At 43.3% G+C, this 23,902-nt stretch overlaps 1 protein-coding gene across 6 annotated transcripts in view; it reads right to left on the reverse strand.

Annotated features, from left to right (window-relative positions):
* Positions 1-23,902, reverse strand: part of PSD3 (pleckstrin and Sec7 domain containing 3) — a 164,451-nt gene that overhangs the window by 101,243 nt on the left and 39,306 nt on the right. For 5 of the 6 annotated variants that reach the window (XM_044443896.1, XM_044443895.1, XM_044443894.1 and 2 more), the window contains one exon: positions 21,134-21,481. In XM_044443896.1, the coding sequence (XP_044299831.1) occupies positions 21,134-21,481 (348 nt within the window). Of the gene's footprint in view, positions 1-9,101; positions 9,417-21,133; positions 21,482-23,902 lie in introns of those variants that run through there. The other variant, XM_044443900.1, reaches the window with a different exon arrangement.

The raw sequence follows: 23,902 nt of genomic DNA on the forward strand, positions 1-23,902 counted from the left end.
ACTTTTCCAGTATGACCATTATTCTTGTTTTGCTAATCCTAGGGCCTGCTCATTCTTTTAAGAAATACAGAATGACACCTCGGATTTGGTTAATGGCAACCTTCCTGCAAGTCTCTGCTCAGGTGCAGTTCTCATTTAGGTGACCTAGGTCCAGTCAAAGTTCACATAACTCCGTCTTACAAAACTGCTGTAATTTGGCCATTTGTATTGATTTAAAGCATTTTTACCCTGCTCTCCGGCCAGGAGAGGTTTATCAAAGACAAGATACCCCCTGCCCTCTGGCACACAATCTAAAGGACAAAATAGAAAAGGAGATTGGGAAGGAGGAGAGAAAACACAGACTCAGCTGCTAGATTTTAGTTATAAAGGTCTTGCAACAGCTCTCTGAAACTGCTAGTTTCTTGGCTAAGCTGATGGGAGTGGCCCTTCTTGCTTATTCTTCCACGCTGCAGGTTTCTGAAGTCCGCTGGAAGATATCCTGGGGCAAAAGGAAACCCACATGAAGCTGACTTCTCAGCAGATCAGTGGTGCTTTTGCTTTCTTCCTTTGGCTCTGCTGCAGCTTGAGGGAAAGGGATGCTAGGATGAACATGAGTCACTGCCCTGAGCAGGAAAGTGCAGGACCCAAATATGAAAAAGTAGGGGAGAGATCCCCAAATAAGGATACCTCAGAGGACAGAGTCCACTCCTGAATATGAGAATTTCCAAGGTCCATCTGGTACAGCACTCCATTCCCCAAGAGTGGCCCAACAGCTGCGTCTAGGAAGCTCACAAGCAGGACGCGAATGTGAGGCAACATGAGGGTCTGGTTACCTTTGTGTTTGTCTGTAATCCAGAGCTGGAAAAATATTTCGCATTCCTAGGAGCTAACCATGCACAGATTTGGATGGGGAGGGGTGGAGGGAGACCCCCGTAAACATTCCTGGAGGCCAGCAACACTTCTCTCGGCACCGCGTAGCACTAAACTACCAAAGAAGCAGCAGTATTTATAGCTGGATGAGCTGAAAGGCTGACAGCACCTGCCACATCTAAGCCATGCTTTCAAAGCTTCAAAAAAAGGGGGGGAAAGCATGTTTGGCCACCCAGCACTACTTCCCCACTGCTCTGTGTTGCTGCTGTCAGGAGCCAGGCTTCTGGATTATGGCCAGCACTGACAGAATACACATGTGCAGTTTTGTCCCAGCAATCAGCTCATGGAATGAATGACCAAATGAATGAATGACCGAATTAATGAGCGAATGAATTTGCCTTTGAGGCAACAGAGAAGTCAGCTGAAGCAATATGCAAACTGCCACAAAGATACAAGTGTTTTAAGTTATACCTCTAGTCCTGCCAAAGAAATGGGACAGCAGTATTTGCTTAAAAATCTGCTTGGCTTATATAGAACTCTGCCTAATGATTCTGTATGCTAGAACACCAAATCTTGCATGCTTATATTTACTTTTACTTTCTAGATGTGTACACAAATTACCATTCCTTATTGTCATAATCATGACCTCCAGAGACTTCTCCCCGCAATCCCCTTTTCTGCAGGTACACTATCCATTGTAGCCAAATGTGATACAATGGGGTGGGGAATGGAGGTTTAATTAAAAATATGCATAAACAGGCATTTTAAAAAAAGAAATACAGCTCCCAAAAGCCTTCAGAAAAGCTTATGAATTAAACAAACAAACAAAAAAACCTACTAATCCCCACAATGTCTCTAAAGATCTTTGTTGTGATTGTTATTCCCAGCCAGGGCAAAGCCCGCAATCCACTGCATCTTTGGTTTAACAAGAGGGCAATATTATCTCTCACAGTGAGTGGACTATGGTATAATAATTATTCTGAATACATTTTGCATTTTTATTTTTTCCTTTTATAGTACTTGACCAATTCATATCTCTTCCTTCAGTACAAATATTTCCAGAGTGGCTCCATCACAGTAAAAATTAAAGCATTCATTTTTTAAATGATGGCTTGCAAAATGGGTTGTGTTATGCAAAGATTCATAGATAAACAAAAGGTTTACAACTCATTCTTAGTTGAATAAAACCTACAAATATTTACTACAGAATGCCAGCATGTATTGAGGGAAAACAACATGTTTTGTAAGAAAGTTACACGTATCATCATGAAAGATATATGTGAATTCCTGCACTGAAAACATATCTGCATAGGAAGGTAATTCGACAGATATCAAGCAACAATTTATCTTGTTAATTAACTTTTAATAATATGTCACCTCTCCTTCTCTCCTCTCCTCAAAAATTAAATACAAATCAAGATGGGGGAAACAATCTTCTCTCAGCTTTTGATTGACATTATCAGTTTATCACACTTTGAAGTCCCCCACAAGGCCTCGGAAAGGCACGCTTTGAAAACGCTCATGCTTCTGTGATATGAGTGGCCCAGCTGCCCCCACACACAACTCCAGACGAAGGCTGCAAAGTCGTTCTGTGCTTATAAGTGTATGAATGGAGTGTCTTTGCCATGCACTTATTCAATGGAAACCTGCCAAGATTCCATGGGAAAAATGAGGCTGGGGGAGGCAGGGACCCCTCTAGACTCATCAGAGTACAGAGGAACTCCATTTACAGAACATGCTCATACAGCCAAAATGAAACACCATGTATGGTGTACTGATAGGACCAGTAGTGGGCCTGGAGATGGGAAATCCTGGTTTAAATCCACACTCTTAATAGGAAAGAAACTGAGTGGCTATGGCCCCAACCTAGAAAGGCACATGTAATTGTGTAATAATTAAATTACATCTATGTGATCATGAACAAGAAGCAAGTTAAAAATAAAACAGACAGGTGGACATTTTCAAAACATTTCCATCATTCTAATGACTGAGGAATTGAAAATTGCTGGAGTGTTGCACTCTTATACTCAAAGCAATTTGCTAATACTAATTATTATTGGCAAATAATAGCAACATTAACATATGTTAATATTTGCATATTAGCAACATTATAATTAATATTATAATATTAAGGCATATCAATAATATTAAGAGCAATATTAACAATGTTAAAATGCAACGCATTGGGGCATTTGTCTCCCTTGGCTGGATCCTTGTATTCCCCCCAAGGAGAGGTACAGCAGAGTTATCTGTAGTCAGAGGAGGCAGACTGGAACGAGGAACACCCCAAGCTTTACAGAAGCCCATCCTTATTAAAATCCAACCCTATACATATTTAGATAGAAAAATGTACTTTTCCTATTTTAACATGCATAGAATTGTAATCTTAATGTGTCTATTTCTCATACTGCTCCCTGGCAAAGAACATAAAAATGACTGCTTTGTTTTAACCCTACAAAATCATGGAATCACTGCACCATCAACATTCACCCTCCCTCCTACACTCACACGTAAAACCTTAAGGTTTTATTTTAAACAGTCATTTGCTCTAATTAACAGTGAGCACTTGAAAAAAGGCTAAAATTCCCAATGACTGTGGAGATTAGAATGGGCACAAAAGCAAATTTTACAGGATGGGGTAAGACAGGAGGGGTGTACAGCCTCGAGCCTGGGGGTCACACACACACAACCCCTTCCTCAGGCTGGACACCCTTTCCTCCAACCATTAATCATTCACTAGTTTCCCAGTTTTTATGCAGTTTGCACCCAGCTTGAAATACTTCTCCTAAGGCTTAGTCACTGCCAGTGAGTGCCTCAATTGCCAGTAACACCTGGCAACTGGTTACCTGGTTACCTGAAGGAGCACTTACATCCATATATGCCCAGCCGCCCCCTGAGATCGGCGGGAGAGGCCCTTCTCCGGGAACCCTCTGTGAAAGAAATTAGGAGGGTGGGTACTCGGAGGAGGGCTTTCTCAGTGGTGGCGCCTAAGTTATGGAATGCGCTTCCCAGAGAGGTCCGCCTGGCGCCATCGTTATTTGTTTTTCGGCGCCAGGCGAAGACCTTTTTATTTAAGCAGCATTTTAAATGTTAATTTTATTGAATTTTATCTGGCCAGGGCGGCTTATTTTATATTGTATGTTTGTATTTTATTCTAATGTTTATATTTTTAATCTATGATTCTAATTATTTAACTTATTGTTGTAAACCGCCCCGAGGCTTCGGCGAATAGGGCGGCATAAAAATGTTTAAATAAATAAATAAATAAAACACCTGGTATATCATTATTTTGCTTTTAGCCCCACCCACCACTCAAATGTGGCCTCACCCAAGCATCCCTGGAGTGGAATCCACCACTCAACCACCTTAATTCCAGTAAGAGTTATCTCCTGCATTAAAGCTGGACTCAACCACCTTGAACAATCTCCCAGGATGGACAGTTTGGCAAATATTATATCAATAAGGGCACTTTATTGCAAGCTAAAATCTACTTAAAGGGGAGATGGAAGCAAACCTAATTCTTATCTTCCTAGATCACCTCTTTACAAATTATATTAATGTTTCCAAAGTGAAGTTTTGCACTTAGATGCAGGAATCTTAGCTGACATAACAATTATACAGTTATTTCAGAGGTACGAACTGCTAAGAAATTACATAAAGAAAAGTCTACATTTTTAAATTTACAATTAGTGGAGTTATTAAGCTCTATAAGCAGGTTACAGGAATTCAGTAAACTGAGCCAGAATTCCTTGCATCTTAGGCCCAGGGAAAATTTCTAGAGCAAAGGATAAATTGACACCCTCATTCAAAGCTGAAAGTTTATCGTAATTTACTGTCTGAGTAAACAGGAATGACCCCAGAGAGTCTACTCTATGATCTCACATTTACTGTCTTTATTGGGGCTTATTTCTCAGTAAGAGCACTTGAATTTCAGACCCAATATGGATACAGGCATAGGCACACGTATTACCTCACTGTTCCTTGTTAATCTATGTCCAAACACAGAATTGGTTCTTGACTTGAAAAAATTCACAAACTCAATTTTTAAAAAGTAACTTGATTGTTTTGGTTACTTCTGAAAGTGATTTCCATTTTTCTATTAAGTCACAATAATAACAAGGAGAAGAAAAGTTAAACATTAATTTACCTGTCTTGGAAACGGATCAGCTCCTAACTATGACCTGCATGAGTATAATGGCCAGCACATTCTACCTTCAGCAATTCTTTTCTCTCCATTGCCTGCTTCTCCTGCACTTTCTGGCTTTAGAAAGACACGCAACCCCCATTTACAGGCTTCTGCTTTTATGCATTCTTTGAAGGAGGGGGGGCGGACAGAAATCGAAACTTGAAGCAAATTTCAGGACTTCCTCCTTCCTAGTCCCCTACCACAGCATGCCTCCCAAGACCTGCTTCCAGCAAGCACTGTGTACAATAAAGTCACCCCTGACCTCTCCCCACCCTCCACTAACATTCCCTTAACCCTTTGGAGACTTGGCTCAAGGTTCCACGGAGCCATTTCTTTGGCTGCATTGGGATTCCATTCTGCCATCCAGAGAGAAGCATCTGCTCCCACACACAATGTTATGGTTCCTTTTCAAAGCATTTACAAGAGAGCAATGCTGAATATGTTGTCTCATGTTTTGCAGATTCCAAAATAGGCTTTTCAAAGTGTTGTTTTACAGCCATTCGTGTTGCAAAATAAATGCAGCACCAAAGGCTGCAAAATAACATTTTCACTGCTTATCAGCTGTGTTGCCAAAATATGTGAATATTCCTGCTGGAACTGGTGGCGAAGGAGAGGAGAATCCTGCATTGCACTGCAGTGATGTGCTCCTGTCTTTCCGGCAGACAGCTGAGAAAAGCAGAGTTAACTGGCAAGAATGATAACATAGCTGTAGCGTCCTCTTCTTCTTCTTTTTGACAGACATGACTAATGGATGAGAGAAGCCATGCTGCTAAACTCTCAGCCTGACTAGCATCTTACGGAACCACGGATGAAAAGAGCCGTCTTGCACAAACTGTATTGGACAGAGCTGTAGCAATCATCCCATCTGGCAATCTCAATGCTCTGAAATAACTATTTAATATTGCCAGGCAAGAGCTTGAGTTATTTTCTATTTTTCCTGCTCCCATATGATTCCAACCCTTGCTTCCTCCCCAAATAGCAACACAGCTCTCTCTCTGCTTCTATAAAGCCCAGCTTGAACCAGAGAGAGAGAGAGAGAGAGAGAGGGAGAGGGAGAGGGAGAGGGAGAGGGAGAGGGAGAGGGAGAGGGAGAGAGGGGAGAGCGGGGGTGTCCAAGGTCTCTCTCAACTTGATCAACTCACAGGGATGTTGCGTAAACAGAATTGCTTAGTCTTCTCTTGTACACATCTACAAATAATGCATCAAAGCCCAAATATAAATGATTGCACACATCTCTCCTCTTCCTTCTATTCTTTCCCCAATACACTTACATTAAAAAGTACCTTGAGGTAGTCCACTGTTTTTAGATTGTTCTTTTTATAGCATGCACTGAGAAGTGCCATTTGCACAGCCAGTACTCAATAAAGAAATAAATGAAGTATACACACAAACCCCAACACTTCCTTCTCAAAGGAGAAGTGATTACCAAGCAGAAAGAGACAGCTGGATAAGCCACTGTGTTGCTTGTCCTTCTATCTGCCCTCCTGCTGGGAAATATGCTCTGCATCCCCAGCCTACACCAAAAGTTGAAACTTTTTGCAGTGAAAAGACAATTGCAGTTAACTGTGCATGTACGCAGTATATTCCCACTGTGTTTAAGCTCTGACAGAAACTGGTAACTACCCAGCAAAGAGCTAATGTAGTGCAACGATTAGAGTGTTGGACTAGCATCCAGAAGAACCAGGTGCCAGTCCCCACTCGGCTACAAAGTTCCCTGAGTGACTTTGGCTAGTCATTGACTCTCAACCTAGCCTACCTCATAGGGCTGTTGTGAGGATAATACTGGGAGGAGGAAGAGGAGGAGGAATATTATGTCAGCAGCCCTAAATTCCTTGAAGGAAAAAAAGTGGAATATAAATATAATAAATTAATAAACTGCCCTGCCTACCGGTTGTTTAAAAGTATTGTTCTTTAAAGTCAGGGCTTTCTATGTCTCTCCTCCCCACTGTGGCCATCCATGCTGCCTCTGGGGAGGATTCCCCCAGATTTCCCTCCAGAACAGATTCTGATGCTGTGGGGGGGGAGGGGGTTTCAGAGGGAAGGAGAGATCACCCCTTTCAGTTCTCCTGACAGTATTGTTTCCAACAAAGGAATAGCATCGTTGGACACAACCTAATGTCAGATTTTACACAATTTCTATCACACAAGATCCTAATTCATAATATTGTTCCAGTTAATTAATATTTCCTTAAATTGCCTTAAAAGCAAATTACCCTTTCCTGTGTACTGTGTTCCCAAGAGCTCATAGTGTGCCACCTTGCCCTGTATAATTCTGAAATGTAGGGGGGAAAGCTGTTTTTCGATCAAACTTTTGTTTCTCCAGCTACCCTCTCTAATTCCAATAGTATTTGCAAATTTCAGCCTAAATACCAGTTCCCAGACTCTCATTGTTCATTCTCTTACTGACAAACTCTATTTTTGCTTCCATTTCACACAAAGCGCAACTCTGGCTGCCATTGGGAAATGAATGACCATTTTCTGATCATTCTTCAAATATCAAAAAAGTGTGGGTCCATCCCATAATTTCAGCACCCAAACTGGCATGTACTGTTCAGAGTCATCCAACTTGTAACTTCCAGCGCTGTTTCTACATCCTGTTCATGGCATCGCGCACACAGCAGCCCTCCCCAGTTGGTGACCTCCAGGTATGCCAGGCTCCAGTGCTGGGAGTCAGAGCCTGACGCATCTGGAGGGAACCCGGTTGGGTAGGGCTGACAGGTGTCCTTGCTTTCATGTACACATATTTGTATCCTCTTTGGCTGCAAATCCATGCAAGCATACCCGCTCCATGGCTGTTCCTGAAACAAACAAATCTGCTATATCCAGTCCCAGAGCTCAGAAATGGCCAAGCACTACTTGCCAGAGACAAAAACAAAGGAAGGTTGTTACTTTCATGCCCTGTTTGTCTCCTTTCCAGAGTCATCTGGGTGGCAGCTGCTCAAGAGGCAACACTGGACTAGATGGATCCTGGAGGACTCTTTTCACACTGCAGACAAGGACCAAGAGATAAGAAGTCCAACCTTTTGGTTATCTCCCCAGAGGCAACAAGAATTCTGCTTTACATTCACTGCAGATCCGGGGCGGACTGTACTCATCTACAGCTGTCCAGACTGGAAGCAGCAATGGATTCAAATTACAAGCAATTTAGACTAAACAGCAAGAGCTGTTCAAGTAAGGATCAGACTGCCTTGAAAATGCTGCTCTTTCCTCATGACTGGCTTTAAGCAGGGGATGAACAGCCACCTAACAGGGATGCTGCCGAAGCAGTAATCAGCTGAGGTTTAGCCTAGCTGACCTGTTTGGTCCTTTCCAACTCTGGGATTCTGATAGCTGCAAACATTTCACCACAGAACATAGTGAACAGAATTTAAATTTGTTGCAGTAGCCAGAATATAAACTTTAGCCTTTATATAAACTTATACTTTATGTATGTATATAAAAAGTGAGAGCTGAGAATGTCCTTTGGATTGCGTGCATCAGACTGCCAAATATCATGGTTCTGGTGCGGTGGGGGGCCAAAACTCCAACCCCTGTCTGGTACCCAGTGCCTGCTGTCCAACCCTAATGCCACAGGCATCATTCCTTGACTGTGGGACCATGTTTGGCCGAGCCATAATAACAGCTTGCTAATATTCAACAGAATTCTCTAACTGTGAGCCATGGCTGGTGAGGTCCCCCTGTGCATGTTGCTAGGAAGCCCCCTACAGAAGGCTACTTAGTAAACACCAGGGCAAAACACAGGACTGAAAGACTTCAGCCAGGCATTGCAGGTTTGCTTTCTCTCTCGCTCTCTGTCCCAACTCTTTTGTTAAATGCTTGTGCTGCACCTTATTTGGAAGAGAGATCGTATAACTGAAATCATGTTTAGAAAAGTTCCCCTGTTCAGAAACAACCTTTCCTTTCAGGGGGAAGCTCAGACAAAATCCGTCATTAAATCAGCATGTTAACTGATTTCCAAACAAGGCCTCTTCCAGTTTGCCCACCCCACACCCCTATCATGAAAACACTGCTCTCCAATGTCACAGCAAGTACAGTGAAGCCATGCACAGTTTGGGTTCAGACTTACTGAATGTTGCCAAGGTCAGCAGCTGGCAGGCGGGCTGGAGAGAAACACCCAGACACAGAGGAGCCCATAGGGACTCCTACACCACGAGCGACTAATCGCTCTTTTTGATTTCGGAGCCATGTGACTCCCGGCTTCGTCTCAAGCCCCCTCCTTGAAACTCAGCCCCTAACAGCTGTACCGTACGGAGAAAGGTTGGTCCCCTTCTGCTCATTCATTAAAAGGATTGGATAACATTACTGTCATGCATCCTTCTCTTGTTGATCAGCTGATCGCTAATCAACATTTAGAGCCTGGCTCCTGCTTGTACCAAAGCTTTGGGGCTGCTCTGAAAAGGATTCACCAGTGAAATGTGGGAAGTTAGTGCTGTGGTCTAAGAACTACCTGGCTTGTTTGGTTCAGGAGTAGTGGCTGTACTGGTGGCAAAAAACGAAAAGTGCAAAGAAAATGCTTTCCCTTTCTGACAGCTTCTTCTGTGTCTCAGACAGGGGAACAGTTAACCCTTCCCTGCCATTCTCTGATCCCCTTGCTCACTTATTGGGTACCAAAGGACCAACTGGCTTTGCCAATTTGGACCTCTGTATCTCAGCACTGTCTGATATAAAAGCTTCCCTATTTTATTTTATTAACAAATATTCTACCTTTCCGCTCAAAATGCCACTTAAGATGGATAACCATGAAATACAGATTGAAAACAAAAACTTAATTAAAATATTACATAAAAACAAATAATCTAAAACCATAATTAAATACATAAGAATAAAAGAAAGAAACAGTGCCCAACTAATTAACACTCCTGAGAAACAAACTAGCTGAAATGTCAAAGACCTGCCTGAATAAAAAGTAATTGCATGCAACAGAAGAGCAACCAACTTAGCTTCCTTTAGTGAGGATTTTCAGAGGCTGGGGGCAGCCACTGAGAAGGCCCTTCCTCACCTTCCCATCAAACATGGCACCAGAACAGAGAGAAGGGTCTCTCCCAAACCTGGGCACACTCATCCTTTCAAGTAGCCTATTCCAAAGCCATATAATCAGCTTGAAACAGACCGGTAGCCAGTGAAGGTGTTGTAGCAAAGAAGTCACATGCTTCCCACAACCAGTCCCAATAATCTGCCAGCAGCAATCTGGACAGGCTAAAATTTCTGAACACATTCCAAAGGCAGTCCAATTAAATATAAAGTGTATTACAGCAATCCAAATTAGATGTAACTTCTTTGACACTTACAATTCAGGTTACAGTAAAGAATGATTTCCTAGCGATTAGATTCTAAGTCAGCAATTTGCAAGTCCTAGCATTCCCAGGTAGTACTGGGGAAGACTCCTGATGCTGTAAGGTGACTTTCTGTATTCCCAATATGAATCCAATACATGGATGACTCTCTAAGACAGCAGAGGCAGCCAAACAGTATTGGCAGTATTGTAAATAGAAGTTTGTTGACCAGAAGCTTGTTCTCAGTTCTATGTTTGACCTCTCTCAGGATACATAAATTCAGCCATTGTGAAAAGACAACATACAGTAGGACCACCAGTATCCGCTGTCATAGTTACCACAGTTTCACTTAAACACAGTTGATCACAGCCCTTCAAATTCATGGGGTTAGGGATGTGAGACACCCACAAAAGTAGAAAAAAACATGAATAGCTCTAGAGGAAAAACTGTGACTAACTCTAAAGTCTTTGCACCCACTGAAAGACAAAACACATAAATGAGGTTGGCTAGTACCGGGACAAAGAGCGAGTCCCTAGAGATAGTCAAGCTTTTTGCTTAGAGATATTTGCAGTTTTTTCCACTTTTGTAGGGACTCTGCGCCCCTGAGACCAACAAATTTGGAGGGCCAGCTGTAAAGTATATAGTGTTTGCTACTATCCACAGTTTCAGGCATCCACTGGGTGGCTTGGAACCTATCCCCCACAGATACCAAGCTCCTACTGTAAGCAGTTTTCAAAAGTTGCTTCACTGTATAATAGCAAGGACATTCTATTTTAGAACTTGGATAGAATTAAGTGACTCCAGAGATTGCAGGGAGGGAAAGAGGGAAGGAAAGAGGAAGGGAGAGAGGGAGATACCTGTTGGCCACTATTGTCCGATCAGCAGCAGCTGCCAAAGTCTTTTCTCCCATCTGCACTGCAGTACTCGGCTGCTATCTTCACTTTGCCATGAAAATCACTAGGCCACTTTGGGCAAATCAGTTTCTCTATCAAATCTATTTTACCACTTAGAGCTTTGGTAAAATGGAATAGTGGTTCTTGGAAGAAGACAGGAAAAGAGTATGCTTAACAAAGCAAACAGACAAAGTTCTCTGCCACACTAGTGGGCATGAGAATGCAGCTTTGCTTCTCATCATATAAAAGATACTACAGATGTGAAAGTCCGGAGATATAATGGGAAACGGGACTCAGCAACAGGATGAGACAGACCTGACCAGTAACATCCAAGAATACTGGAAACCAGCTATTATGTGTACATTTCCTGTGGTCTGTGGAGCAATGGGTCACTGGCTAGCAAGCCAGGAACCTGTGGCCATCCAGTAGATACAAAGAAGTCAAAGCCATCTCTTGTCTTCATGCAAAGCAGAACTTCTGAGATCTGGCTATGGAGTTGGCTGAGATCGGCAGTTAAAGATCTGGGAGGCTGCAGCTGCAAGTTCTGAGGGAACAGGGTGAAGTCACCACTGCTCCTTCCTGCCAAGGATGTCCTTAATTTACTCAGGGTGGGGGGGGGGGACACAGTTCAGACTAAAGGCATCCTGAAATCCTCCAACAGGCACACATTTGCTTACTTCATGAGGTTGTGTGCGAAGAACAGGCTGTGGTCAGTCAAGAGCGGTGAGGCACTGAAATGGGAAGTGGCAACTCTCTCACCCTCTAGCAGAAGAACTCTCTAGATATTGCTGAACTCCAATCATCCTGACAATTGGCCATGCTGGCCAGCACTGATGGGTGTTGGAATGACCAAGAAACAGAACGCCAGGCTAGCATTATGCAGGTAAGGATACTGTGATGCTCAGCACGCAAGGTCACTGTTGCATCCCTTTCACATTCTGCCATGGACAAGAATGTCAACCATTCATTCCTATGGAAGAATACAGGAAAAGACTACTGCAAAGATGGCAAAATTTGCCCTGCGTCCTTGACAAAGAGTGACCTGCCACTGACTGGGATACTGCATGGAGTACAATAATCTAGACTGCAAATATGGATAGGCTGCTTCCATTCTTTAGAAATCCTTACATTTGGAAACCCTCCCCTCCGCACAGTCATGCTCCACTGTAGAGCCGGGTACTTTGCATGCAACTGGATACAAAGGTTAGAAGCCGATGGCCAAAGAACTGGAGACTGGTCTGAGCCAGTCTGACTTTCTGCCCTGGGCACCCACTCACTGCTTGCTAGAACTCATCCATTCTTAAGAGTGCTCAGTCACAGCACTGCAACGCTACTAGAAGTCACAAGGGGCAAGTAGTCTGAGTAAACTGAGCACACCCCTGACTACTTCGCCCTGCCAACCCATTCCTTCTTCCCAGTAACATTCAAAACCTCCCACTCTTAGGTCCTCACCAGCCTCCCTAGCACTCCTCATACTCACCAACTCTAGGGGGGGAAAAGCTCCTTTTGGTCTTAAGAACTGCAAGATTTTTTCCTACCTACTCCATCCCAAAATTCACCCTTTTCTGATTGGTGATCTTTAAATATACAATTCTTTAAAAAGAATTAAAAAGCTCTCCTGGGTTTCCTCAGAGTCTCCCCGCAACTATTCTATTGCATCAGTTCCTTGTGTCCTCTTCCTTCACTGATCTTTCTTCCCGTTCAAGTTCCTCTTTCTCAGCCCACTGCCTGCTTTGTAATTTTCCTTCAACTTTTACCATTGGCTTTCCCTGTTTCTTAGGTTTTCTCTCTCCTTAGACATCTTCTAAGTCTTATTTTCATTACATAAATATCAAATGCATCCTTTAACAAGTATTGAAACTAGGAAGAACAAGCATTAGGGGTGGACATTTCCCCCGATTTATAACAAGGGCACTCGACCTCTTGCTAAAGAAGAATCCTATGCAACTTGAAACAGAAGGGCCTATACCTCCCAGCATGTCCCAGCCAGTTGCAGGCCTTTCTTCTGTCTAAACTTGGCATAGAATTGTGTCCTAAACCCATTTTCAAACATGCGATCCTGTCTTGCCTTAATAGAAGTTAATTTCATCATTGCTGCAGTATCTCAGACCCTGAAAAACCAATCAAGACAAAAACATGATTTCCCTTTTTCATAATGTAGAGGTTAAGATTTCTGCTGCATTTAAGAGATTAACAACCAGTTCCAAATCCTCATTTTCTACACAATCCTTTATATAATTTAGTTGACTCTTAAGAGGTTCTTTGTTAGACTAAATCCTGCTATTTGCTTAATGCAAAAGCCAAATTCTAGTAAAGTCTAACTTTTAAAGAACACCAAAAGTACACATGTAATCAATGACAATTTGTATGTTTGTACAAATTGTATCCAATTTGTATCATGTTTTAAATGATTCTTAATTTTATATAGTATTAAATAAATACCTGTTCTCAGTCTTCAGCCAATCTGTGTGAGGTTTTCATGTGAGCTAAAATGAGAACTTTCCCCTTCTACTGAAGAAACCAAATTGCAACCAACTTTACTAATTGAGCAAAAAGCTATCATAGCTAATCAGTCATAGCACAACGCAAGTTTTAAAAAATGAATATGCAACTCCAGCATTCCTAGGCTCTGTCACTGTCATAATCTAGGGTGACTAAAAGCAGAACTGTATGGAGAAAACCAAAAAGACTCAGTTCTCAAGGGCTGCTACAAGTGTTGAGAGTTGCAGTCTGGGATACACCCAGAGAAGGAAAAAAACTGCCCCTTCTCAGCTCTGCTTCCCCATTGCAGCCTCTTTTCCATCTCTTATTTTAGCCAGTAGCCCCTGACTTTCTTTTTATAGCCCTCTCCCCAGACTCTACCTCTATATAAATGGATCTGCTGAGAAGTCACCCGGTCGGTCTCCTCACCTGGAGCCTGGGCTTACTTATCTCTGCAAGAAGCCACAATGCAAACTATTCTGAATGCAAATACAGAAACCTTCACAGTGCACAGGGGACACCTATTGGCTACTTAGTGAGCTCCCATGTTATAGGGGTTTTTTTGTTTCTGTATTTTGCATGCACTGACTGCATGAACCATTCAAAATGATCACGGCTGGCACACGCTGTCTTGCTGCCTCAAGCAAGAAGCAATTTATGCTGCCACATCACTGCTCTCCCGCTCACCTCCAGGCGCCCCCATCTCCCACTTTCTTACTGTTGCTGCCATGCATTATAGCCGGAGAACTATAGTGGCCTCCTGGTTCTCAGGAGCCTGGCAGGATCCCATGAGACCCAACTGTGCTCTTGCAGAATCCTGCAAGACCTGGCCAAGGTCCCACAAGAGAGACTTCTTCTGACTGCACAGTTCGCACGGAAAGCAACAGATAGTCTCTGTTTGCCACTTTCTTCTTGCAGCAAATACCACGCTACAAGAGCAGCTGGTGGGAGTCTCTTGGGCACCTGCTGGAGAAGCCCGTGTCAGGCCCTCCTGGCTAGGGCAGAGCACAACTGGCCGTTCCCTTGCTTTGCTGCTGGGCAGGGGAAACACAGAAACAGAGCGAGTCAGAAGGGGCCTCCTGGGCCATCTAGTCTGACCTCCAGCTCTAGCCAACTCCGCTCAGAACATGCCTACCATGTGCATGTCTAGCCTCCAGCCTACCACAGACTCTAATCCCAGGACAGTACATGACTGCTAAATTCCTGGTACTGCAGCCCACTATTCTATTCTGCCCGTTCTTTGTGCCCTGCCCGTTCACTTGAAAAGCTTCTGAAGTTAGTACTCTGATGTAGCTGCAATGAGTATACATGTAAGAGAAAAAGTTAGTGTGTTATTACATTTGCACACCAGCTACATGTCACCAAAGCATCTGTTTACTTGCTCCTGCTCAGGAACAATTTTAATTCACCTCCTCCCATTTAGAGGAGGTTTTCTAGCCTTTCCTTCATTTCCTTTAAGTTCACCTCAAAGCTGATGATTTGCTCACCTAATAGCAATCATATCACATCCAGCAGGGAATTTGAACCTCTCTTGGTCCGAATTCACTTTCAGATAAGCCCTAGGGCTCCACATTCTAGGAGTAGGTGGGACCAAGGAGTAGGTAGGGTGGGGGCAGAACACCTACGACATCAGCGTATTTCAGTGTGATGCTTTTCTTTACTGCTAGGCCTAAATCTTAGGAGAAATATTTCAGCCTTTTAGAATGCGAGGGCAGGGGAGATGTGATCACCAGGAAACCACTGAATGAGTAACATTTCAGGGAAAGGGGTACAGCTAGGGCATGAGGGCATAGTCATGTGGGAAAACCCAGAGGCCCAGGTTGGAACCAGATGGGGCAGATTCGACCCAGGTTGAACATGCCTACATAAATCAAGCCATTCTCTGCAAGTGCGGAAAGGTAAAGCCAAAGACAGCCAATGCAGTGTGATGGTGAAAGTGCTTGACTTGGGGACCTGGAAGATCCAGGTTTTAGTCCCCACTCAACCATGAAGTTCGCTGGATGACCTTGAGCCAATCACTCACTTTCAGGCTAAAGACTTCTTGCTGTGAGGATAAAATGGAGCAGAGGAGGGCTTTGCAAGCTATCTTGGCTTTCTTTGCAAGATGAAAAAAGGCAGGATTTCAATGCAATGCAATGCAATGCAATGATGATGATGGTGGTGGTGGTGGTGGTGGTGGTGATGACGACGATGACGACGGTGCCTAAAACCCTAGCACTGTGTTCAAACTGAGTAATCTCACAGAGTGACCAAAAAATTAATACATTCCTGAGTCTTCTATTCTCTTCTCCCACCCATACCCTGGCCTGAAGAAATGGCATGTATGCATGCCTTTGGCTAGAAATATATTTACAATGCACACAATATAGTACAGTTGCATGGAAAAAGTTTTAACAGTGAATTGGTTTATATTTTTAAAAAAAATTAACACAAACAAATGACCAAATAAGCAACTGAGCGCACCAGCCAAGCTTAGAAGCACATCCAAATGAAAAAGGGAGGTATATTTAGCTTATGTTCCAATTTCCAACTAAATCTGTTTGCAAACTTCCCCAGGGAAGATTAGTTCAGCCCTAGTTTTCTTTCTGTCATTGCATGCAGCACGGAGAAACTCAATTGCCAGCACTCAATGTGAATAAGCAATGAGCTTTGTCTTTTGCCCAAACTTTATTTAGAACAACTAAACAAACTGGACTCTTCCAGGTGGGTTGGGGAAAGCTGCTTTAGAAGATAACCTAAATGTCCCAGTTTTTGGAAGCTGTACATTGTAGTGCAGTTGGCTAGTGGAAGCTGTACATTTTGGAAGCTGTACATTGTAGTGCAGTTGGCTGCCTTTTGTTGGCTATTTTCCTCCGTCCCTGGATTAATAAGAGGTTCAAAGAAAAGAAATTCTGAAATGTTTGTTCATAAGGTATTCTAAAAGACAGAAAATACTGAGTTAGGAAGCAATCCTGCACATGTTTAGACAGACAAACCATTTCCTGTATCTAAACAAGCACAGGATTTCTTCCTTAAGTGTTCTATTAAAGGCTTTACAGCAATTACTAAATATTCCAGCCCGGGTGGCTCAAATCTTGGGATTACTTTGGGATAAATTGAAGCTTTATTCATAAGCCTAGAGCAGACCCACACAACAAAACAAGCCATCGTGTTTCCTTGCACTGGATGGTCTATCATGTCATCTGAACTGTGTTGTGGTATTTCAACATTGTACATTTTGTTTTTAAAAACTATTATAAGGAATAACAGTCTGCTCTATGATTTCCACACAATTCTTCTGATTGCCCAAACCCAGTATCGTGGTTTCCACAGTCCTACCACAAATCCTCTGAAAAGAGTGGCAACTGCTCTAGGAGCTACTCCAGCTGCCCAATGTGGGATTGAAGTTCAAATACAATGGCTGATGGGATACGTGTGAGAAGCCTGAATGGGAGGTCTTAGTAGTGTAAAAACCATTTTATCATCTGACGGGCACATCTAGGCGCAAAAAGACACACCATGGAAACTATACGGGGTTGCTCCTTTTGACATGTGAACACAGTGCTGGTTGGTAAGATCACTACAAGACACCACAGCTTGCTAACCTTGGTGGGGTGAGTGCCAGCAGGCACCTGATTGCCAATTTGAGCTTCCACCACAATGGCCTCTTGTGTCACCCAAATCTACTGAGAGGGGCTTCTTGGGTTGCTTATCAAACCACCTCACAACCCTGCAACAGACCATGGGTTCCAGATAGTTTGTTGAACACCAGGCCAGTTTGTTGTTGCAACAGGCCAGTTATTGAGACGCCACACCCAGTTAATTATGCAAATCAGCAAGCAAACAACTGGCACCCTGTAATGGTACAAAAAACCTGGCCATAGCATAATGGCCTGTCCATGATAGTAGAGAGAGCTCCTCACCACCAAGCACTTGAGTTGAAACCAGCGCAAATAGAAAAACCTGAGCATGCGCTTTATTTTATCTACTGTAATACATTGGAAGAGGCCCAGAACTGGCATCATGGCTACAGATAGCTATCAAGGCAGCAGTATTGAAGACCTGCTTGCCTGTTTCTAGAATTTTAGAAGGCAGCATAAGCAACAAAAAATATATCTGCTCAGAGATACTCATCATCTAAAATGTAACTGAAGGTAAGATAAACAGATGAAAGTGAGAATAAGAATGCTTGATGGTGAGCTAAGGATGTATGCAAATTTTGTTTCAGTTTGCAAGTCTCTCAAAATTGCCTAGTTTGCAATCCTGAATGCAAAAATGAATAGAAGCATGTGTTCTCCACAAATGTTCACAAATTCCTGAACTTGCATTCAAGTACACACAACATACACTTGAAAAATGTGTCATTTTCTGAAAATGTGCAACTTCTCCCATTCAAATGAACTGAAAAACAGGCCACAAATGAGAATGGCAGCAAGCCAGACTGAGCTTTGAGGTAAAGTTCTCTAATCTCTATTGTTAGCACATGCTATTGCAGGTATGTATATTTGTTTCAGCTCAGCTTGATGGTGAAGGTGCAAAAGCAACTGCCTTTGTCAAACAATGGGGTTTTATGGGAACAGAGAAATGTGGCACCGTGCAGGGGTTTTGAATAAGAGTTCCTGACATATCCCAGAAGACACACATATCTAGGAGGCCTCAACATATGGTGAGCTAGGGGATAAGAGATGACAGAGTTTGGATAAAGCACATTGAAAAGGTTCCCGGCCTTACATTGTGCAGCTAGTATCCCACCTGAGATACCGGGAAATTTCAGTCTACTCAAGCCTTCAGTCTACTCAAGACAAGCCTTCCTCTGAATCTTCATGGTATCAGATAAACAGATTATGTATTGGCAATATTGTTCCATTTCACTCCAAGAACCATATTCCTTAGATGTTCTGATACTGTAGGAGAAGGAAATTCATTCTGCCTCTTTTGTCAACACCAGAATGTATCAATTTCTTTTTTTATCCCTGTGATTATGCCCTCCATAGGAAACAAACTGCTTCTTCTCTAAGTGCACACCTCCTACAGCAAAGCAATCACCTCAGGAAAAGAATGGCCATGAAGAACACACCAGCGTAGTTAAGACATTACTGCCCAAGCACAATACAACATCCAACACCAGACTTTAATGGCTATTCTACATGCTTGGGGCCAAATTACACGTGATGCTAAATATGTCACTGCAGGAACCATGAAACTTTATATTATTCTGCACTATAAATAGCAAGGGTAGTGTGTTAACCCTTTCCTCCCCACCCCTGCAGGCCTAAAGTAAAGTTGTTATTTGTTGTGTGCCCACTCTTTCCCAGTCTATTTATAATGTTTTAACATAAATTTAAAAAGATTAATGGTACTTGTCATGACATATTTAGCATTGCATGTAATTTGGTCCTTGCTGCCTGGTGCTGCAGCATTCCACACTGAAGGCAGGAGAGTCCTAGATCTGAAATTTCCATGTCCATGAAAAACAAGTACATAAGGAAGAAGACAATCCACTTATTGTTTTAAAAACTGACTTTATCTAAAGGGGATTAACTGAAATAGGGAGTAAGTTTGCTTTGTATTCTCTGCGTCATATACCAAGTAAAAACGTTTCACATCTAGTATAAAACAGAATTTGCTGTGACTTTTAACCAGATCCCCAAGGAGCTAGTTAGAAACACAGAAACAGAGCGAGTCAGAAAGGACCTCCCAGACCATCTAGTCTGACCCCCGGCTCCAGCCTGCTCCGCTCATGACATGCCTACCATGTGCATGTCCAGGCTATCCTTGAACACCCTCACCAATTTGCCCAGTCTGGCCTTCAATTAAGTTGGCCCTCATGAAGACTCAGCATCTAGTATTAGAACTGCGGCTCATCCCCATTCCCCTGATCCCAAAGCAAAAGATGGAGTGGTAACTCACATCCAGAGCTCCCCTTATCTGCACCCCGTGCCGGCCTCCTCCTCCTGTGGGTGACTTGTCCCCATGTCTCCCTGGCTGTTTCTCCCTCAGCCCCTCCCACTACCTTCTGTCTGGAGGGGGTTGTTCCTGGGGGGCCTGGAGAGCTCTCTCAGCCCGCAGAACCTCACCTCCTCCTCTAGGAGGGACACCAGCTTGCACTGGGGGCAAGTGTATCCTTGCATCTCCTGAGGGAGAAGGGCAAACATGTTACAGGTGTTGCAGCAGACAGCAACACCTGTAATTCCCGCCAAGGCCATCTCTTGGCCCGACACTGGGTACCCCTCGCAAGCCCTACCTTCTTCCCCTGCCTTGTCTGTCCTACACTACCCTTCCCTGATTTTACTCACCCAGTTCTCCCAGGCAAAACACACAAACAAAACAATTAAAAATTAGTTCTATCGCATACCTGCCAACTTAAATACACAAAAGTCAGTTTCCTGAATTTTGCTATACTATAGCTTGGGGAAGGCAACATGGGATGCATGGGCACCAATGCACCCCCGGGCACTACCCTTCCAACTTCGTTTTTTGAAATTAACAGTTTCTTACCAGGAGCTTGATTGTGGTAAAGCAGGTTTCTGTTGTGCTTGAAGGGTCTGCAGGTGTGTTGGGACTCAGCCTCCACCTCAGTCTTGAACTCAGTCTTTTGGGCCAATAACTTGTCCACTGCCATGCCTCCCATGGTGGCCAGGACAATTTTCCAAATTACCAAACATAACTACTGCCCACCAAAGTTTCGAGCATGGCCAAGAAACAGAACCCAGGGCCAGGCTGCACAGATATAAAAAGGCTCAAATTTTCACGGGCTCCCATTAAGTTATATAGGAAAAGGGCATGATGGTTGGCGGAAAGTGGGATAAATGAGGGCAAAACCAACCTCCAGCAAGGACTACCTCACAGCACTGTCTGTCTCTGTGCACCGAGAACACATATACACATAGAGCCAGAGGTGCAGATAGGACTGGATGTCAGGGACAAAGACCAGGGTTGCAAAGCCTAGGGGGATACATGACCTCCCAGGAAACGACTGGTGGCAAGGAGCTGTGGCATTCACACTGGTCTCTACGCACTGAGACCGACCCTGCTGAAGCATCTTTTCTTTGTATTTTTAGAAACATTCTATGGAGAGGGGCTTGCTGACTTCCATTTAATTACTTTTAAAATAAATCATCTTTTCCGACAGTAAGGTGGTGCAAGTTTCATAACTATAGTAACTCACATGACTAGTTAAGGCTCCCCACCATAATAAAACCATCAAGTCCAGGGTCTAAAATGACCTAACTGCACCACTGCAGACAGCCCGGGGAGGTTATGCAGTATCGAAGCTAGCAAACTATTCAGCCGCTAGTTTGTAATAAAATATTTTTTGTACTCTACAAGTAGTTGAAAAGGCTGTTACAAAGAGGAAGGCCAGGATCTCTTCTCGTTCATCTCAGAGTGCAGTACACCCAGCTAGCATGCTAAGATTATAAAGAACAGCAACTGCAAGCCACAAGTACAAAGTCAATGTCAGCTAAAGTTACCTTTCCAAATTGTCAGCATCTGTGATCTCCGAATCCTTCACCTCTCCTAGGCCATTGAAGACTGCATCACAAGGGCCCTTCTCAACCTTCACATCAGAAGTCCTCTCTAAAAACTGAGCATCTTCCTTGATGCGTTGCTGGATCATTGGAGTGAGTGGCATTTCAAAGCTGAAGTAACTATCAGGCTCAGAATATAATGTTTCCAGCGACTCGGCACTATAATATAAAGAAGCATTGTCCAGAATGCTTTCAAACTGTGAGCTGTACACATCTGTTGAGACTTCAGAGTGCGGTTGCCCAAGGACATCTTCCATTCTCCCACTGACTGCTTCTTCCTCCTCCATTAGCCTAGGAATCCAAACAAAACAAAGCTGCTTCAGTTTCTGCTTTAAGACTTGCATGGGGGTACACTCAGTTCTGTTGCAGGTGGCTCACAAACATATATACAGTCTCTCCTCTTCATCAGCAAATACCGGCATTTTACACATCTTGTTAAAATTGCATTGACAGAGAAGAGACACTCTTGTCTGTCCCTGTGATTCCCCCTACCACTGGTACATTACTGAGTAAAGACAAAAGTGAGACAAGAGGGACCAGGATGCTATTGATGTATACCAAGATGCATCGGTTCATTGTGTTCAGGAAAAAAGACACATTGTATGTCTCTACCCTAGATTAGCTTTTGGAGTTTCTGCAGCTTCTGGATCTTTTCTCTCAACATCTCAGCCAATTTACGAAACAAAAGGAACAGATTAGGACAAGACAGACAATGGCTACTCAGAGACTTGAAGGTGGCCTGATACAGGCTTTGTTTCCCATGGCATTTCATTTGTCCCATAGGCAACAGACTTTTGCATGCTTTGTTTTTAAGCTCTGTACAACTTCTACAAAAAGATGTGAAGAGAGAGACCTGTTTCACATGTAGTGACAAGCCAGCATGGATGAATTTCCCCACAGGTATACTTGTTATAATGGGGGCCGCCATTTTGAATATTCAGGTCATGGTAAGAATGCACTGCAGCTTGTTGACATGTGCACATGTGAACCTGTGAGGCTCAGCTGTTGGGGTCGTTGACAAGTCACCAAAACTCCGCTGACTGTCTTAGGATTGCGGGTGGCCTGTTAATGACTTCACAACCCACCTTCACCTGGTTTGCATATAATGCAAGTTAAGGCTGCACCTCAACAAGAAGCCTCACAGAGAAATACACCCAAAGTGGAATTTTGTTATGTGCAACTTGGGCCAGAGAAAACAGTGGGAGAAATATTCATACCATGAGCAATGGTACCTCTATCACAAGAAGATGGCACATTTTGCCATAGTGGGTTGGGTGCCTGAGAAAGTCCTGTTTAGCAAGAGGTGAACTTCTTGCTTTCCCCCACCCACCACCGTCACATTCAGAACTGCTCTGAAAGTAGCATAGATGAATATGATGTATTAACAAAACATCAGAGAAGCTGCTTTCCTCTGGACTAGTGAGCACACTGCTCTACCAACTTGTTCTTCTTGATGAAACCCATAAATGCTGATGGGTTAACCAAGCAGTTTGGACACATGACCATGGCTTCTTACATAACATCCATTTCCAGAAGGGACATTGGCTGAAGTGTAAAACGAAAGAAGGAATAGAAAGAGTTAGATAATCCTTAAAAACATGCTTTTTATACACAGGAGCCAACATTCACTAGAATTACAGAATCTTAAAGACTCTGATTCAAAGCACCCCTACCACTGGGAAATGGTACACACCACAAGAGTATGCTCTCTCTGTCCTCCCCTCCACAATCCCCTACACTTCCTTCACTGGCCTTAATTGTAGTTATGGACTACAACATTTAAGGATGCTATCAGCAGTTAATGAGAACCAAGGTTTCACCTTGCCCATGATTCAAATTGCCTGGTGAGTTCTGGTTAAGAGGGAACCTCCTGAGTTTCCAATATGGCCAGCATGGGTGTCAATGCAACTCTTCATCATGCTTAAGGCCACTGGGACATGTACAGAGAGAATTCATTATCTCCGTCCAACTGCTTGGAGCAGCACCATTATGCCCACACTAGCTTCTAAGGAACTATTGGGCAAGGTGACTCTACAATCCCTGCCCTTCCATGAATAAGATCACTGAAATAAAATCTTATCAGTAGCTGCATCTAAATAGCAATCTGGTTCAAGTCCTTTCCTTTCCAGAGAAAGGAATGGCCACACTTTATTGCAACAAAGAACAACCTCCTAAATAGTAAACTAGTTGCTATAGAATGCAGGAAGTTAGTTAGGAAGGTGTCTTAGATTCCTCTAGTTATGCGTTTTACACATATTAATCATGTCTGCATCCTGTTTAAATCTTTAATTGCTTACTCACTATATCAGTGAAGCCGTAATGATGCAAACAATGATTAAGGATTATATCTGCCATATGCTTCACAGTGGAAGGAGAAAGCAAAGCATCTGGGGCAGCAAAATAGTTTTGTGTCTGAAACAGCAGTGGCTAAACAGAAATATTCAAAGAGTGGGAAAAGTTCATAGAAGGAGAACTCTTTAATATGTATAGGTGTGAAGGGTACAACATGGACATCCTCTTCTCTGCTCATATTCCTCCTGGGTCAAAGGAAGCCCAGAAAAGCAGGGATGGTGGCAGCTACAGCGGTGTGATCTTTATGCCACAGTATTGGACCAGATTCCCCAGCATCTGGTGCCCACCTTCAACCAACCGCATGGAGACAACAGTTGTGTACTATAAGTGTTGTGCAATATAGCCAGGGTTAGAGCAGCT

This window comes from Varanus komodoensis, unplaced genomic scaffold (assembly GCF_004798865.1).
Source record: "Varanus komodoensis strain SLA01 unplaced genomic scaffold, ASM479886v1 scaffold43, whole genome shotgun sequence".
NCBI classification, from domain to species: domain Eukaryota; kingdom Metazoa; phylum Chordata; class Lepidosauria; order Squamata; family Varanidae; genus Varanus; species Varanus komodoensis.